At 40.5% G+C, this 19,204-nt stretch overlaps 1 protein-coding gene across 2 annotated transcripts in view; it reads right to left on the reverse strand.

The window, feature by feature from the left end:
- Positions 1–17,736: 17,736 nt before the first annotated feature.
- Positions 17,737–19,204, reverse strand: part of AZIN1 (antizyme inhibitor 1) — a 60,549-nt gene continuing 59,081 nt past the window's right edge. For both annotated transcript variants that reach the window (XM_067537342.1, XM_067537341.1), the window contains exon 12: positions 17,737–19,048. In XM_067537342.1, coding sequence (XP_067393443.1) covers positions 18,937–19,048 — 112 coding nt within the window. In that variant the 3' untranslated portion in view covers positions 17,737–18,936. The remainder of the gene's footprint in view (positions 19,049–19,204) is intronic.

Here is a 19,204-nt window from a genome sequence, read left to right on the forward strand (position 1 = left end):
TATTCAGCAGGTCAGGCTCCTCGGATTCCTGTTCTGATTTGGAGCTCATGATCTACTGCGCAACTAGCCGTGATGTGTTCAGAACGCTGAAAGCAACGGTGGAGAGTAGTGTGGGATCCATCTTTTCAGATTGAGATGGTAGGTGCGCAGTAAACGGATGGGGAGCCATTGAAAAAATGGCGCAAGTCACTGCCAGCATCTTAATGAATAATAGCACGGAAACGCATTGCACCATGGGGCATTGAGCCAGCACCCATGCTGCTCTGCGCTCTTCTCCCCCATCCCAGAATTCCTAGTGGCAGAAGCTGCTGAGTTGCACGGTGGGATAGCTGCCCATGATACACTGCTCTCACTGTTGATGCTACAGCTCCAAGTGTGGATGCGTTTTTGTGACAAAATGAACGCTGTGTGAATGGGCGCGAGCGCTGTGATTATAGCACTTTTTTATCACCAAAAAAACTACCACCGACAAAACTTTCTAGTGTAGACAAGGCCTTAGTTTCCGTGTGTGCTCTCACACACCCATCTAGTCACAATACCCAGTGGAACTTCTGCCCACATGGTACTAGTTTCCTCAATTAGGCCTTGGTTTTGGTGTGACCCCTTAATTGTCTCTGACGACTGTGTTAAGTGAAGGGCGCATTCGCACATCAGTTTGAACGAGGTTTTAACACAATTCATAGCAACGTTTAACCTAGTTTACCACGATCTAATTGTAAAACTGAGATCATAGTTTGTAAAGAATCACCAAACCATTTAATTTTTCAGAGATAATTTTAAAGTATAAACTGCAAAAGCTACTGGAGAAAATCAGTTAATAACAAAAATGCTTTATTAGGAGGGAATTGACACCTAGCTTGTATGTGAGCTGTCAAGATCCCATTTGGTGAGAATACCTGTATGATTACTTAGTTAAATCTCCCTGGAATTAATTGTCACAAAAAATATTATCTTAGCTCTCAGGAACGTACATATTTGCATTTATCCATTTCACCTTTTTATTTTTATATTTTCTTGTTTAATGGTTAGATTGTGTAAGTAAATCCTAGTTTTATTAAGATATAAATGTGCAAAGTAAATGCATGACAGTATAAGTTTTTATCTTTCAAATGGCCCTTTAATGGTGCTATCTAAAATTAACCATCTGTTTCTATAGCGATGACAGGACAAAGTGATTGTTGGACAAATCCATTTCACCTCACTTCAACCGAAGGACTAGGATGGTGTTTGTGGTACATGCAGAGGGCCTGATCCTGCAATTGTGCTCAGAGGTTTTCTTGAACAAGGGATGCAGGATTAGGCATTGAGGATGCATCTGTACTGGAAAATTGCCTGTGTTCACGGGAGGTGATGCGATTGGTTGTGCTAGTCATTATGGATGAGGCATAGGGTTTTTAAAACAAGAAAAGTTGTTAACAAACTGTCTCCCTTCACTCCCCAATTTTTTTTTTCCTCATTCTTACTGACCAGCACAGCTATGTTATCAGAAACTCTCTTCAGAACAGTTCTGAACAGGGCCATTTTTCGCTAGTAAAGCATCATGAGTGTTTCAAGAGCGAGTGTGGGTGGGACACAGAGGAGAAGATGAAGGTGAGAGGGCATTTGTGACACAAGCTGTTTATTCTGAGAGGACCTTTGTGGGCTGGATTTCAGAAAGTGCTGTCTGTGTATGCGGTGCAAACTCTTGTGTGTGCAGTTGATAGTTTCTAAATAAATGGATTTTTGCATGTTCAGACTGTAACCTCTATTTGCAGGTACTAGTGCTAGAAAAGTGCACGTTCGTGTTTGGATGTGTATAGTTGCAGGTGCACAAAAGGAGGATGGGTTGGTGCCCTTTGAAATTCAGAACTTTGATCTCCATTGCCCTGATGAAGATTTGAGGTCAGACTCAAACTCAGATCAGCTTTGTGACAACAGAAGGTACTTTGTGCTGGGCAGGCGCTGGAGCAAGAAACATCAGTGAATGCTTTCCACCCAAATATGCTTTGTGTGTTTTTTCTCTTTTCTGTGGAACAGCAAATGCTGGCAAAGGAATCCCTGAAGTTCCAGAAGTCACTGTGAGTGCTGTTTTGTAAGTGAATTTGCTGGGGTTACCCTTAACCCTGTGACCTGAACTGTGTTGTGTTTGGTATGCTATCAGTTTGAGATCACAGTTTGTATTGTTTTCTCCTGTGCAGTGAATGAACGGCAATAATGTTTATATTGCCTGTTAGAGCAGCAATAGGCTTTGTGGATGAATTCCATGCTGTCATAGTTATATTAATATATCATCCAGGTTAATGAATTTGAGGGAGGTGGGGTAAAGAAACTAAAGAATATATAACTTGAAGTTATAGTTGGATTTTCTTAAGGTGCCAGAGAGGTTTGTAATTACAATGGAACAGCAGCTAAAGAGGGAAACTTTTACCATTCCACCACAAAAGCGTGTACTTGAATACACTTCCTGTGGCATTGGAATACAATCTCTTGAACTCCTATATTCTTTATCTTAACACATTAAGTACTTTAAGGATGCTATCTTTACTATTATAGTGGGTTCTGTTGCTGTGCTACTATGTTCTTCTATGAAGTCTCTAATATATATATATTTTTAAACTATTTGAACAGACATTGGCTCACACCAGCCAGCCTTGGAGGGAGCTCTGTTTAACCATATTGTAACAGTTATGGAATGCAGCTTCTGCAGTCAGGACTGGAATTATTATGGGATAAGCGTTGAATGTGATCCTATATATATATAACTTTCCCCCATCTTTTTTTAACACTAACTCTGGCCATCACAAACTCAGTGTGCAATTTTATTATGGTCAGTGCAGTATTGTTTGGTAATTCTGGCATAATGCCCCTTACTAGTCCTCTGGGCACTACATTTTAGACTGCTTGAGTGTTCAGAAATCCTTTAGTCAACTTTACCATGTTAAATAAACAATTGATTCAACCTATGATAGGTTCTGTGATTTAACATTTTTCCTGGTACTGTGATCACTCAGAACTCATTTTAAAACCTATACTCAGAATTCATTTCAGTAAATATTTGTTTTGGTGGGAGAATGATAAAACTGTCCATTTCTCACACAGCTTGTCTCTGTGCCTTTATCTGCCTTAGCCCTACATGAGGAAGGTCGTTTTCAAAGCTGCTTAGATTTGAATGCTCAATTCCCATCCATTTCAATTGGGCATCCAGATAACTTAAGCAGCTTTGAAAATCTCAGACACAATACTCTGGCTAGTCTAGTCCACCAGGAAAACACCCTCTCCTCATTAATATCCCCTGTAAACACTTCCATCTTTTGTATTGCCACAAGAACTGAATGAAAATGCTTTTAAACAGATTTTAAATCCCCCCACCCCAATTGTTCATTCATCTAGACTTCTCAGCACATCCTTTCTGCTCTCAGTCTGTCTACTTCATTGGGTAAGGTCTTTGAGGCAGAGACTCTCTGAATTTCGTGTATTGTATTGTATTGTACAGCAGCAAGCCTGTTGTCAGCAGCAAGCAAATAATGTACCGTTATAAACTGTCAAGGTGGATGGGGTAATATCTTTTATTGGACTAACTTCTGCTGGTGAGAGAGACCAGTCTTGTCTCTCTCATCAACAGAAATTGGTCCAATAAAAGATATTACCTCATCCATCTTGTCTCTCTAATCTCCTGGGCCTAATACAGCTACAACAACACTGCATATCTTATAAACTGATACAGATTAAGCATCCAGAAACCTTGTTTTTTCCTGTTGATTCCTCTGCTGTACAAATACATGTCAGGCTTCATGCCTAAATGAGAACTCCACACAGCACTGCCAAATACAACACAGGGCGGAACTATATAAACAGAGTTATGTAGGTGAAAGAGCCTGGGAGTCCTGTTTACTACACTTGCAGTTATTAGACATACTGGGACACTATCATGTTGCATAGCCAGTTTTGTTATTGCAGCATAGCGAAGATGTTTACTGTAGTATTATTTGATGAATGTGCCTCAGTAGTCTCTTGTGTCTCAGAAAGGACTGTTTGAAGGATCAAGTAGCTGTAACTATGAAGGTTAACTGTCTCTAGACATGCTGACAGGACTCGTGAGAATGGCTCGGCCAGTCTTAGTGTGAGTGAGTGAATAATCACAGACAAAACATCCAGCTCTGTGAAAATGGACCAGAATTAAGAAGAAAAAGAAAAAACATCAGGAAAAATCCAAGTGGAAGTCACCATGGTGAAGTAGATTGCTGAGCATACATCCCATTGAATGGGAATTGGAAGTGCTCAGCAACTTGAAGAATAGGTCCTGCTGCTATGCTGTAGCTATGTTTGGCCAGTCTTTCCATTTTAAACTCCATTTTTCAAGACAGAAACTAGCTTGGAGTTTAGCATACCAAGGCAAGGCCAGGTGTGAAGAATTTTAAAATAAGGAGCCTGATTCTGGTCTCCCTTTCACTAGTGTGACACCATGGACTACAATTATTTACTTCTGATAAAGATAGAAGTGTTCAGTAAATATTTCTGTTCTGTATTTGGGGGGAAAACAGATATAGTCGTATCATATACAACTCTTTCCATTTCACTAGCACCTGAAGAGGATATTAAACAGTAGCTGCTAAGTCAGACTTGTTAAATCAACAGCTCTGGGTAAATTGCATCCAAGAGTTTTAAAAGTGCTGGCCTGAGGAGCCTGCTGCACCATTAATATTGCTGTTCAATAAGTCTTAGAACACTTGGGAAATTCCAGAAGACTGGAAGAAAGTTAGGGTTGTGCTAATATTTTAAAAAGGTAACTGGGATGACCCAGATAATTATAGCCCTGTCAGTGTAATATTGACAGCAGGCAAGATAACGGAGCAGCTGCTATGGGACTCAATAATTAAAGGAGAGTAATGTAATTAATGCCAGTCAACATGGGTTTATGGAAAATAGATCCTGTCAAGCTAACTTATCTTTTTTGATGAGATTTCAGATTTGGTTGATATAGTACACTTAGACTTCTGACAGACATTTTACGTGGTACCACATGACATTTTGATTAAAAGAAACTAGAATGATATAACATGGCACATCACATGTTAAATGAAGTAAAAGCTGGGTAATTGATATGTCTCAAAATGTACATAAGAACGACCATACTGGGTCAGACCAATGGTCTATAGAGCCCAGTATCCTGTTTTCCGACAGTGGCCAGTGCCAGGTGCTTCAGAGGAACTGAATAGAACAGGTAATCATCAAGTGAACCATCGCCTGTCACCCATTCCCAGCTTCTTTTGCAAACATTAGTAAAAATACATTGAATTCCTACCATAGCATATCAACTCATATGAAAAAACTCATAGACTTTAACAAGTCTAACCCTAACCCATATCGTTGGCCATTCCCAGCTTCTGGCAACAGCAGTCCCTGCCTATCTTGGCTAATAGCCATTGATGGACCTATCCTCCATGAACTTATCTAGTTTTATTTTTGAACCCCATTATAGTCTTGGCCTTCACAACATCCTCTAGCAAGGAGTTCCACAGATTGACTGTGTGTTCTGTGAAGAAATACTTCCTTCTGTTCATTTTAAACCTCCTGCCTATTAATTTCATATGGTGACCCCTACTTTTTGTGTTATGAGGGGAGTAAATAACACTTCCTTATTTATTTTCTTCACAGCATGACTTTATAGACCCCTGTCATGTTCTCCCTTAGTTGTCTCTTTTCCAAGCTGAAGAGTCCCAGTCTTATTATCTCTCCTCATATGGAAGCTTTTCCATACCTCTAGTCATTTGAGTTGCCCTTTTCTGTATCTTTTCCAATTCTAGTATATCTTTTTTGAGATGGGGCGAATAGATCTGCACGCAGTATTCAATATGTGGACATATCATGGATTTATAGAGGCAATATGATATTTTCTGTCTTATTAGCCCTCCTTTTCCTAATGATTCCCAACATTCTGTTAGCTTTTTTGACTGTTGCTGCACATTGAGTGGATGTTTTCAGAGACCTATCCTCAATGACTCTAGGTCTCTTTCTTGAGTGGTAACAGCTAATTTTGACCCCATAATTTTATATATATAGTTGGGATTATGTTTTCCAACATGCATTACTTTGCATTTATCAACACTGAATTTCATCTGCCATTTTGTTGCCCAGTCACCCAATTTTGTAAGATCCCTTTGTAACTCATCACAGTCTGCTTTGGACTTACAAAACTACTCAAGATAGTTATCATCTGCAAATTTTGCCACCTCACCATTTACCCCATTTTCCACATCATTTATCAATATGTTGAATAATACTGGTCCCAGTACAGACCCCTGGGGGACACCTCTATTTACCTCTCTCCATTCTGAAAACTGACCATTTATTCCTACCTTTTTTTCCTATCTTTTAACCAGTTGCTGATCCAGGACCTTCCTTCTTATCCCATGACCGCTTACTTTGCTTAAGAGCCTTTGGTGAGAGACCTTGTCAAAGACTTTCTGAAAATCTACGTACAGTATATCCACTGGATCACCCTTGTCCACATGCTTGTTGACCCCCCACAAAGAATTCTGTAACTGTAGATGGGGAATCATCATCAAGTGAGTGTGTTTCCAGTGGGATTCCACATGGATCGGTTCTTGGCCCTACACTTGACCTGAAAGAAAATATAATGATAAAGTTTACAGATAACCCAAACATTGGGGAGATGTAAATAATGAAGAGGACAGATCACTAATACAGAGTGATATGAATCTCTTGGTAATCTGGGTGCAAGCTAAATGTAAATATAGGCCATACGTACAGGATGGGGGGGGAACTCTGACAAAGATTTTGGCATCGTGGAGGATAATCAGCTGAACATGAGCTCTGTCTGATGGTAGTCAAAAAGGCTAATGTGCTCATTGGATGCATAACAAAGGAATCTCAGGTAGGAGTTGTGAGATTATTTTACCTCTGTATTTCACTGTGATGAAATCACTGATGGAATACTGTGTCTAGTTCTGGTGTCCACACTTCAAGAATCATGTTACTTTGCTCTTCTCTGAACCATCTCCAATGAGAATGATTAAAGGATTAGAAAACCTGCCTTATAGTGGTAGAGTGAAGAAATTCAATCTACTTTGTTTAACAAAAAGGTTAAGGGGTGACCTGATCACATGTCTAAAAGCATCTGCATGGGGAACAGATATTTTGATAATGGGTTCTTCAGTCTGTCAGAGAAAGGTAGAATGTAATTGAATGGCTGGAAGCTGAAGCTTGAAAAACTCAGTATAGAAATAAGGTGTAAATGTTTAACAGTGAGGGTAATTAACCATTGGAAAAATTTACCAAGGGTTCTATTGCATTCTCTATCACTGACAATTCTTCAATCAAGACTGGATGTTTTTCTAAGATACGCTGTGGGAATTATTGTGAGGAAGTTCTGTGGCCTGTGTTCTAAAGGAGGTCAGACTAGATGATCACAGTGGTTCCTTCTGGCCTTGGAATCTTTGATGTAGAACCACATTTTGTCCCCAAACTTCCATTGCACAGTACCTTACTCCATGAGCAATCCCACTGAAATAAATAGGATCACTTGTGAAATAGGAACAGATCCTGACAGCAATGTGGTGCAAAGTGGCCATGCAGCACCCCAGGATCTGGCCCAAGATGACTGCAGCCCCAGCCTTAATAGCTTCAAGGAGTCTTAGCAGAATTAATCTAGCTGGCATGCCAGTGCACAAGCTGGTAAGAGATGATTCACAGTTGTTAGGGTCACTTTCACGAGCCATTTTCATACGTTCAGGTTTTTCATTTTTACATGTAAACTTCAGTTTGCAGCTCCTTACTTTCTAATGATCTAATTTAAGATCATCGATACTCTTTTAAGGCATTTGTCCATAAAGTTACTGGTTCATCAGCAGAATCTCACAAATTACATTCATCCTTCAAGTGTTAATGCAAGATGCAGAATTATCAATTTTTCTCTTTTGAACAAAATAATTGCAGACCCTAAACTACAGAGTATGATTTGAGATTAAGCCCATCTGGGACACAAAGTTGAGGATATGTACCACTATATATTAAGGAGCCCATTTTGCAATGAACTAAGATCAAAATGGCTAATGCCTCTGAGAGAAAGCAACAGAGCGAGCATATTGGTTATTAATTCACACAAATAAAGATTTGGGATCACTTGTCCATTTAGCAAACTGAAAAGAGGAAATGGCAAAGTTGTAGTATCTGGGTGAGGGCCGATGGTTTGAATGGGAATCTGGTTAATCTACATGAAAATTATACAAAAGTCTATAAACTGGATCATGAAATGGTTAGTAAAGGCAAACAAATAAAAGAAATCAGTTTTTACCAGTGGTCACGGGGTTGTTAGCGATTGATTTCTTACATACCTTATTACACAATTTCACAGACTGTTGTATAAAGCGAGCAAGGGGTAAAACAGAAAACTGACTATGTGCCAGGCCATTCCCCCAGCACACCTCTGAGACTACAGGGCCAACACAACTGCCAGGGTTCAGGAGGAAACAGGAAAGCTCCAGTCATGCCCTGAGATGCAGACATTTGCTCAGCAGTTTGAGCAGCCAGCAAGGTGTCCAATAGAAAATGGAAACAGATGGGACAATATTGTCAAGGATGCCTGTTGCTCCTACTTTGAGTCTCAAGGCTGAAACCGTGCAGCTGTACATCCATCTGTTAACCTGTGGGGACTGCTCCAGGGATGGATTGTGAGCAGTTCACAGTTGTTTATGGGCAGTGGAAATGCAACGTGGTGGCAGTCCTTACTTTACCTCATAGATTTGCCTAGTACTTTTGTAAATCATATGAATTATATAAAACTTAATACATTTCTGTATTAAATGCCTTGTTGACTCATGAATGTTTGAATTTTTCAATGTTTTTGTTGTTGATCATTACGTAACAAGCAAAAATGAACCTTTCAATGAAACCATAATGAAAGAATGGTTTTCAATTATGAAACATTAAACAATAATCTATTGTCTAACAATGACAAAGAAACTAATTAAAATGATAGTCAAACAAAACATTGATGTGCAACAGCACAGTGCATGGCTGGAAGTCCTAGGCAAGCTTTATGTTGAGTCTCTGCCTCTTTTTGTTCATGGGCCTTCTGGTGTTGAGGTTTGATGTTACCGGGGCAGTAGAGGTCTCTAAAGAGCTGGGTCCACAGGTACCAGTGTTCTCGGTGCCCTGAGCTTGGATCTATGAAGGGAATGGCCTCTGGGAGCACTGCTGTGAGGGTAAAGCAGGGAGGAGTTGCTGGTGCTCCCACGATCCTGTATTGTCCAGGGGCTGCAGAACACGACTGGGTCCTGGTTTACAACAGTGCAGTGCCTGTTGCCCTAACAGCAACATACACTGTAGCAGAGCATTTTGGCTTTGTATTGTTTTCAGGAATTGCCTCTGCATCTCCGTCGTCTTTGATGCTGTCTTTGGCCATAGCAACACTCTTCCTGGCTACTGCAACACTGTGAATCCCACAATGTCATTTGCCACTCCTGCAATCTCTCTGGAGAATTCCCTGTCTGTTTCCTTCTCCACCCTCAACTAACTCCACCCCAGCTACATTTTCTTTTTTTGGGGAGGAGGAGGAGGAGTGAGTGGTGGTGGGTTTTTTCTTGTTTGGACTCTGCAGTGCTGTCCATGAAGATTTCATCATGAGTTTTTTTTCCCCCTTGAGTAAGCCAGCCACTCAGCCATTGGTAAATGCCCTGTCCTTCAGGGTATGGCCAGTGCAGGTGCTGTGGCAGTATTTAAAAGAGAGGAAAACATTCACAAGTGATGATTGTTCATATTCTAGGGAAGCTGTGATAGCATTTTTAATATGCATTTCTAATTTTACCTCCATGAGAGTCTTCCCAGTCTTGGGGGAGCCAGAGCTGGTGAGTGGTTTGTACTTTGGGACTTTTGTCTGTGCAGGATGTGCTGTTTGTCTTTGCTGTTGTGCCTTAGAGGGTGGAGGTGGGGGCAGGATGGGTTGGGAATTATGTTCCCAGTCTGGAGGTGGGTGGGAAGTATCTTTCTGGTCTGGCTTTGCAGTTTCGGAGTGTCTTGGAGGTGCTTATATGCTGTCAGTGGGGTTGCATCCACGGGCAAGTTGAATAGTAATCCCTTCAGCATCCCCTTTAGGCTGTCCTGACTCTGGATGACATTACACTGAGGCAGGGAGTAGGAGGCAGAGAATGGCCTTATTCAAAAAGGCAAAGGGCTGACCAGTGAGGTATGTGGAGAAGTTGTTCACTAAGATGGTCCCTTCCAGAATTGATACAGGATTGAAAGGGAGTTGTAAGCCATACCAGTGGAAATGACCATGAGATGGTCTTCAAAATATTTAGACAAAACTGAGCAATTTCTCAATCTTAGATTTTGCTTTATCAGCCCTGCAGCCATGGTGGAAGTACAGAGAAAAATAGAGTTCTGCAATGATCATCTGAAGCATTCACTGTTCCCTCTCTATGTAAGCCTGTGAAATGCCACTAGGAGTTTCCCTAACCCTATCCCTACTGTAAAACTTTTGTACTGTGATGTGTTACGGAGCTTTTATACCTCAGCAAGGAGCTGCAGTCTTTATAACTTTATGGGCATGCACTGTCCATGTCTGCCTCATATAAACAGAAGAAACTAACCAAACTTCTTTTCCTGTAATCATAGTCTCAATAAGCTTATGCATTTTGCACAAAAGAATATTTCCATTACTCGAGTCTGCTGCAGAAGTGGGGGCTGAGATAGAGGCTAAAGCTATGCCATGCTGTTGGATGCCGTCTTGAGCTAGGGAATGAGATCGTGGAGATGGGTGCAGTGGGCTGGACAGCACAGATCAGGAAAGGGGAAGGGAAAGGGAAAGAGGGAAACTGAGGCATGCCTAGGAGTCATTAAAATGCTACAGAAAATTCCTACTTTGTCACAGCAACACACACTTTTTGTACCAGTATAATGATTTCTGAGAGGGTGTAATTTATTTTTGGGTTTTAAGGGTTTTTATAAAAAACTGAAGTAATTATACCGGTACAAACTCTAGTGTAGGCACAATTATACCACAAGTATAATGGTGCCTTATACCAGTAACCAGTATTCCGCTTCTCCTAGAGGAATAGCTGTACTGGTCTAAGCAGTTACACAGTATAACTGTGTCCACCATAGGGCTTGTATCAACATAGTTAAAAGCCATAGAACATCTGTGAATAGACAGGGCCTTGCGTATTACCCTGGCATCTGTTGCAGAACAAATGACCCTGAGATGACAGTTTATTTCAGCTCTGTCTCCTACGAATGACAGTCACTATGGAAAATGAGTGTGATTTAGAAGGCTTTATGAACATCAGATTCAAGGCAAATTGGAAAAGGAGATGTATTAGCTCCTAATCCTTGCCCTCATTTTCTTTGATGTCTACCTCTTTTTACCCTCATTCCTGTATCTCCTCTGCCCTCCCCACCCCCTGCTCCACTCTCTTGGGGATGTTTGTTACAGGCAGATGTCAGTTTTCAAACAAAAAAAATCAAGATCCATCAGCAGTGTATGGGAATGCTACAGAGATGACTTGTTCAGGATTGGGAAACTCTGCCAGTCAACAGCCAGGCCACTAGCCAACTAAAGGCTACTACTGTCAGGCTTGGAAGTGGCTATCTGGTCTAGCTCTCTCCATCTAGTGATGGTGTCTATAATATGGGTTGAGTTGTAAAGCAGAAGGAAAATTGTGGGGAGATCTTCAAGACTGTGCTGGAGAAGAGTTGTGGAGGAAGAAATGTCAGGATTTGGTGACATCCTGGATGTGTGGATCTAGATCTACAAAGGGGACTTAGGTTCAGTGTTTCAAGGCCTAATGTTTAGGCATCTTGCCGCCTAGTGTAATCCACAGCTTCAAGTCAGGTGCCCAGGTTCCCTATACACTGCATGGGAAAAGGAGAGGTGTATAAGAATGGGATCCACAAAAGCCAGCACACCGAGTGGAGAGCTACCTAAGATAGCCAATAGGACATGCTAAGGATGGAGTGATAGAGGACTTGTCACAAACAGGGAAGAATTGGGAAATGGTCGAATCCAGGATCCTGCGGAATACAGATGCTGGACTTCAGAAAAACAGACTTTGCCAGGGAACTGATCTTCAGTCCAGGAATGCTGGCTGTATTTTAAAGAAACCTTATTGAGGGCGCAGGAACAAACCAAACAAACAAAAATAGCAAATATGGCAGGGGACCAGCTTGGCTTAACAGAGAAATCTTCAGTGAGCTTAATACAAAAAGGAAACTTACAAGAATTGGAGCTTGGACAGATCTCTAAGGAGAATAAAAATATTGCTCAAGCATGCAGGGATGAAATCAGGAAGGCCAAAGCACAATTGGAGTTGCAGCTAGCAAGGGACATGAAGGGTAACAAGAAGGGTTTCTACAGGTATGTTACCAACAAGGTCAGGGAAAGTGTGGGCCTCTTACTGAATGGGGGAGGCAACCTAGTGACAGATGTGGAAAAAGCTGATGTACTCAATGCTTCTTTTGCCTCTGTCTTCACAAACAAGGTCAGCTTCAAGACTACTGCACTGGGCAGCACAGGATGGGGAAGAGGTGAGCAGCTCTCAGTGGTGAAAACAGGTTCAGGACTATTTAGAAAAGCTGGACATACACAAGGTCCTGGGGCCAGATGCAATGCATCCGAGGGTGCTGAGGGAGTTGGCTGATGTGATTGCAGAGCCATTGGCCATTACCTTTGAAAACTTGTGGCGATCAGGGTAGGTCCCGGACGATTGGAAAAAGGCAAATATAGCACCTATCTTTAAGAAAGGGAAGGAGGATGTAACAAGCGGAGTGCCCCAGGGGTCAGTGCTGGAGCTGGCTTTGTTCAGAATCTTCATTAATGATCTGGAGGCTGTGATGGATTACACCCTCAGCAAGTTTGTGGATGACACTAAGATGGGGGGAATGGTAGATACTCTGTAGGGTAGGGATAGGATACAGAGTGACCTAGACAAATTGGAGGATTTGGGCCAAAAGAAATCTGATGAGGTTCAGCAAGGATCAGGGCAGAGTCCTGCACTTCGGACAGAAGAATCCCATTTACTGTTACAGACTAGGGACCAATTGGCTAAACAACAGTTCTGCAGAAAAGGACCTGGGGGTTACAGTGGACAAGAAGTTGGATATAAGTCAGTGTGCCCTTGTTGCCAAGAAGGCTAACGGCATATTGCTCTGCATTAGTAAGAGCATTGCCAGCAGATCAAGGGAAGTGATTATTCGGCACTGGAGAGACCACATCTGGAGTACTGTGTCCAGTTTTAGGCCCCCTGCGACAGGAAAGATGTGGACAAATTGGAGAGAGGCCAGGGGAGGGCAACAAAAATGATTAGGGGGCTGGGGCACATGCCTTATGAAGAGAGGCTGAGGGAACTAGGTTTGTTTAGTCTGCAGAAGAGAAAAGTGAGGGGGGGATTTGATAGCAGCCTTCAACTACCTGAAGGGGGGTTCCAAATAAGATGGAACTAGGCTGTTCTCAGTGGTGGCAGATGACATAACAAGGAGCAATGGTCTTAAGTTGCATTGGGGAGGTTGAGGTTGGATATTAGGAACATTTTTTTCACTAGGAGGGTGGTGAAGCACTGGAATAGGTTACCTAGGGAGGTGGTGGAATCTGCATCCTTACGAGGTTTTTAAGGCCCAGCTTAAAGCCCTGGTTGAGATGATTTAGTTGGAACTGGTCCTGCTTTCAGCAGGGGGTTGACTAGATTGACCTCTTGAGGTCCTTTCCAACCCCAATCTTCTTTGATTCTATGGTTAAAGAATGTCTTCTCATTCTAAATTTCAAGGCTAAGAAAACAGAACCACCTCAGCCATTTGACAATGTAGACTTTAATAATAAAAAGGGTCAATTTCCAGACTTTGGAACGGCTGCAGTACAGCAATCCAAAGAATATTAGTAGAGACTGACACATTCAGCAGCAATCAAGGAATAACGAACTGGTTTCAGAGAAAAATAACCACATTTGTAAAGGGATACTCTTAATTTGGAAAACAGAAATCTGGTTGGACAGAACAGAAAATTAATCTGTTACTGCTCTTTTATAGCAAATTTCCATTCTGTCAGTTAGCTCATACTATCAAGCACAATTGGTTTGGTCTATGACAAGTAGCTGGATAATCCTATAAAAACACCTAACTCAGATTCAAATCTATAAAGACACAAAAAGAGATTAAACAATGTGAAAAGGTGACTTGAAGGTTACAAAATGTTTTAATATTGGGTTTTATATTATACACAGGTTCTGACCACTTCCACAATAGCTAGATTTGCTACAATCCCAAGCCCTCCTCCTCTTCAGAGTAGATAAGCCCTCTTGCCACAGGTACATTGTCATGCCAGCCATTCTTCCACTAGAGGGCCCAATGCTATTGTATTATACAAGGTCGATTCTAGTAAAGCCACACAGTATGCTAACACCAATTCCCTTAATAGGTAGCAGTATTGCCAATCCCAACCATTCCAAAAATCATGAGTCAGGTTAAAAAAAAAAGTTTAAAAAATCCTAATTTAAAAATTCAGGGGGGGTTACTTGCCTTCTGGTTCCGAGTCTGCAGCATGCACTCCGGTTCACGTTCTCATGCTTTTCTCTGCAACCAAGAGAGCTAAAAAACTTACTTAAAAATAAAAAGCCGATCTGTAATCACTTTTCTCCAGGCAACACAGCAGTAGTTAAAGGTGTGCCTTCAGGACCACCATGTGTAGCTCCCGTCTTCTTAAGAAGGGTTTTAATAAAATGTGTGGGTTTTATGGCTATTTGCATTTTACCATGGAAACTCTCAGTATGCAGATTCTAGTTTGCTTCATGTAGTATAGGAGAGGATTTAAAGCCTTCTAGAGGAATGAGTTTAGGCTGTTCTTTCAGTATGTGAACAGAAGGGCTGAATACTTAAGGCTTTGGTCATTTGCCACAGGCAGGAATGGATTAAAGCAATCAAGGCCCATGGCCCACCACAGCATGCCCTCCATCCTGCTCAGCACCTGAAGTGAGTGTGGACCTGCCTTTCTTCCCAGAGAGGCAGCAGCTGGTACCATTATTCACTCCATGAGCAACAGAGGGCAAGGGTCTACCACTTCTTGGTACTATTTCTAATGTTCGCCATAGTCCCATCTCCCTAGCAGGGGTGGCAATATCTTCTAGGATAAGTACTATGGCCTCACTAGTATTTATCCTAAGAATTCGGGGGTTGGGGAAAGGGGGAGTTGGGCCCATTATACTCACCTCCTGCCACACAGCAAGGTATTTGTTAGGGTGCTGTTGACGGGGCCTGCTAAAGCAGCCGTGGATTTTGGGCTTAATAACCAAGGCACCTCATGTCTCAGCACTGCTGTTCCAGACTCCCTACAAACTCAGGCAGACATCACTACATCTATGCTCAGTTTACATTTTCAATATTTTTTAGATGAAAGCTGAGATTGTGACCTGATCACATGACTCTAGGAGCTGGTTCCTAGGCAGGTGTCTATAGTGCCTGTGCCTAATTACAGAGCGTCAATAGCAAACCAAGATACAAGATTAAGATTCTAAAGATTTAATTGGCAGGTATCTTCTGAGGGAAGTAGGGACAGTTGTATGTTTAGGAAAAACACTGGATTTAACAATGAAATGGTTTTTCAGTCATTCCTGTTTTCTCAAGCCTGATTCAATTCTCTTGCATATAGTCCGTTAAAAGTATTCCGTTTTTCTTTGGTATTCCCTCTGTTGGCGGGCATGCTTTATTTAAAAGTAATGAGATGTGGCATAGGCTCTCAACCTTTCCAAACTATTGTACCTCTTTCAAGAGTCTGATTTGTCTTGTGTAGACCCAAGTTTCACCTCAGTTAAGCTACTTGCTTACAAAATCAGACATAAAAATACAAACGTGTCACCCTACACTATTACTGAAAAATTGCTTACTTTCTCATTTTTCCCATATAATTATAAAATAAATCAATTGGAATATAAATATTGTACTTACATTTCAGTATGTAGTATATAGAGCACTATAAACAAATCATTGTCTGAATGAAATTTTAGTTTGTAGTGACTTTGCTAGTGCTTTTTATATAGCCTATTGTAAAACTAAGCAATGAATTGATTGATATACCCCTTGCAAGACCTCTGTGTACCCCCACGGATACACGTACCCTTGGTTGAGAACCACTGGCATAAAAGAATGTAATATAGCCACCTCTGATACAGAACTGATCTTAACTAGGTGACAACCCTTAGCTCAAGGTAAGTTTTATATATAGGTTGATTTGGTAGCAGTGAAGGATCCACCAAATCGCATTATGTGACTGGCTGCTGGATAGAGCTGAAGCAGATGCAGCGTGTCTTTCCCTACTGACAGAATTGGCAGAGTTTGAGTAGCTTGACTATAACAACGTGAGATGGACCATTGCCTCAAACTGTGGTGATAAATGCTCGGAAAATGCCAAAACATACATAAAAATTGTCAAATGTACTAATGTAGTAATTGAGCAGATATATTAAGTTTTGTGAACATAAGCACAGTGTAACAGTGAGCCAGTTTGGGATATACAAGATTTTTCCAATGTACTGGAAACACTGCTTGGCTATTAACATCTAGGAAATTAATGGTTTAAAATCCCCACTGTCTATTCGTATGTTTCCTGAGCCACTGAGAAAGAAGCTGTAGATGTGTATTCAGCATGACAAAGCTATATTACAGTTCAATTACTATATAGAAATCATTCAGGTTTATATTTTCAGTTAAATTCTGAATTGAGATTACAGTATTGCAAACAGAAATGATAGTAACAATTTTTAGCATCAAATTGAAATACATACCATGTCCAAACTTCATTTTTATGGCAAACTGCCTTCAAATACAATAGACGTGTCTGGAGTGACGACCATATCATTTACAAAGGAATTATTTGCAACTGAGCTGTAAATTTAACATAAAATAAGACTCTACAGCAGAATCCTGCAACATGATCTCAGATAACCCTAGTTAGTGTTTTGTATTTCAAGTCTGTGCAATCTGCTTGGTTTTAGGGTTTCAGACAAAGCTGCCATTGGAGGACAAAAGAGTACATGGACTCTTTGAAACCTAGAGAAATTTGTTCTGAAGGCTAGATTTTCCATAAGAAACTAACTCCCTATGTATTAACCCCCATAAATAATTCTTATAACATGATCATCTTCAATCTATCCCTTCAAAAGATAGGAACAATTCATTAACTCAAAGCACAAGACAGTTAAGCCCAGAGCTGCAAAGGTTTTTAAGCACCTAACAAGCACTGATTTCATTTGTAGTTAGATACCTAAATACTTCTGAGGATTTGGACCTTAGTGCTTCCATTAGGGTTGGCCGGCCTACACCATTCTTTTATGGCTGTAAGTGTAAAAACTGAGAAGCAGCATGGCACAATCCCCTAGTGTGAATGTAATTACAAGTATAAAACTGAAAAGGCAAGCTTTTGGTGCTGAAAGTCCAAGGTGAAAGGATCATTCCATGATAACTCACATTCTTTTCACCTTTTAAAGATATAAAATCTTATGTATTCTTAGCCTTACTGAACTGCACATTCGGATTTCCTGCCAGTTGGCACTAATGTTAAATGCATTTGCACATGTGAGGCAGAAACTTCATATCCCTAGTTAAGGAACTAAAAACAATCTCCATTTTATAATTAATCCTTTTGATTCAGAGATCCAGAAATGAATATAGTAGCCATGAGTATTTCAAAATCCTGACTCCTAACAGTTTCACATTAATAAGAAAGAATAAGTTAAAATGAGAACACAAGGGAAGGACTGGAGAAAAGAATCAAGAGGCTTTAATAACAGAACAAGTAATTCCACTGAACAACTTCAGTTATTAAGATTAGTTGGTGTAGTTGGCATATAGTTTGTGTGCTTTGCTGTTATTGTGTATTTAAATAAAGTACAGTGCAAAAGAGCATCAAGGTTTCTGAAGACATGTAGCCCTTCTATTACAAAGACTTAGTGCTGTACAGAACTAGTTGAAGTTTTTCTATAAAGCTGGTTCAAAAATAGGGAACTGGCACGTCTATTTAACATCCAGTACAGCTGTAATTCATATTTCTACATGGGTACTACATGCATTCTAGCTACAGCTACCTCTCCTATGTACTGCTATTCGCTACTGTTGCCTTGCAGGTTTGATATTTTTGGTGTCACAAATATTAAATCATATTATGTTTTAAGCAACACCACAAACTGCATTTCAGCTTTCCAGGAACTTATCTGAACTTCACTTCACACTGGTTCACCGAACTTAATTTAAGTAAATTAATTATTCATGATTTAATGCTCTGCCAACCTAAACCTGAAATAGGCTGGAAGAAAAAAAAATTCAAAACAATCATCTACACATCCATTTCACTGCTATCTAGCCCCTCTCACAAAGAGAGCCTGAAAAAAAAATCTACACAAAGTTTTATTGCAATCATACACTGGTTACGTCAAGGGTCAAATACAACAAATACTATGATGCAATTTTACATTTATTAAACTACAGTTCAAAGCACAAATTTACACACTCTAAATACACTGAACACATCTAATGAAGTCACACTAGTCTCCCACTGACATTTGATATATCTGGGTGAAAGACAATAACTTTACAAGACTTTCTAACAGGAATCCTTAGTATAAAAACTGTGTACTTGTATGTAAACTGTTTAACTGAGAACCCAAGTGATGGGTTTCCATCTCAACTAAGTCATCCATTTTGTTGCATATTTTATTTAAACGCTCAGGGGTTGAACAAACTGGTAAGTTTAAATCTGGACACCATTATCTAAACCCTCCCACCCCATTGAATTGTAGTTGTAGCTGGTTTTGCCTGGTCCCAATTAACTTACTAATTTTTTCAAGTTTTGAAGAGAATGAGTTGAATTTGAGATTGTTCCATTTTAATTCCACAGTGGAATGTTGACCAGACAAACTACAGGCTTGCAACTGCAAGTCTAAATGAAACGTTACTGCCTGTTTAAGCTGCAGTGGAAAAGCGGTCTTCTGGGCTCAGCTGAATGCAAGAAGGCACAAAGAAGAAGTTCTTCATCAATGTGTCTGAAGTAATTCCGGCATCTTGCATCTCATACCTGCAGCGGAAAGTATAACAGAGAGATATTGAGGAAAAATAGACCTGAGAGTTTTATTTTAAACTTCTTATGGCAGCTTAATGGTGGAAACCAGCATTAAATTCAGTATTCAGTCTAACAAAGAAATTATTTGGCAGGGTTATAAAATTAAGTTCA

The sequence above is a fragment of the Emydura macquarii genome, unplaced genomic scaffold (genome assembly GCF_026122565.2).
Source record: "Emydura macquarii macquarii isolate MOO-44397 ecotype Brisbane River unplaced genomic scaffold, CSIRO-AGI_Emac_v2 contig_383, whole genome shotgun sequence".
Taxonomy (NCBI): Eukaryota; Metazoa; Chordata; order Testudines; family Chelidae; genus Emydura; species Emydura macquarii.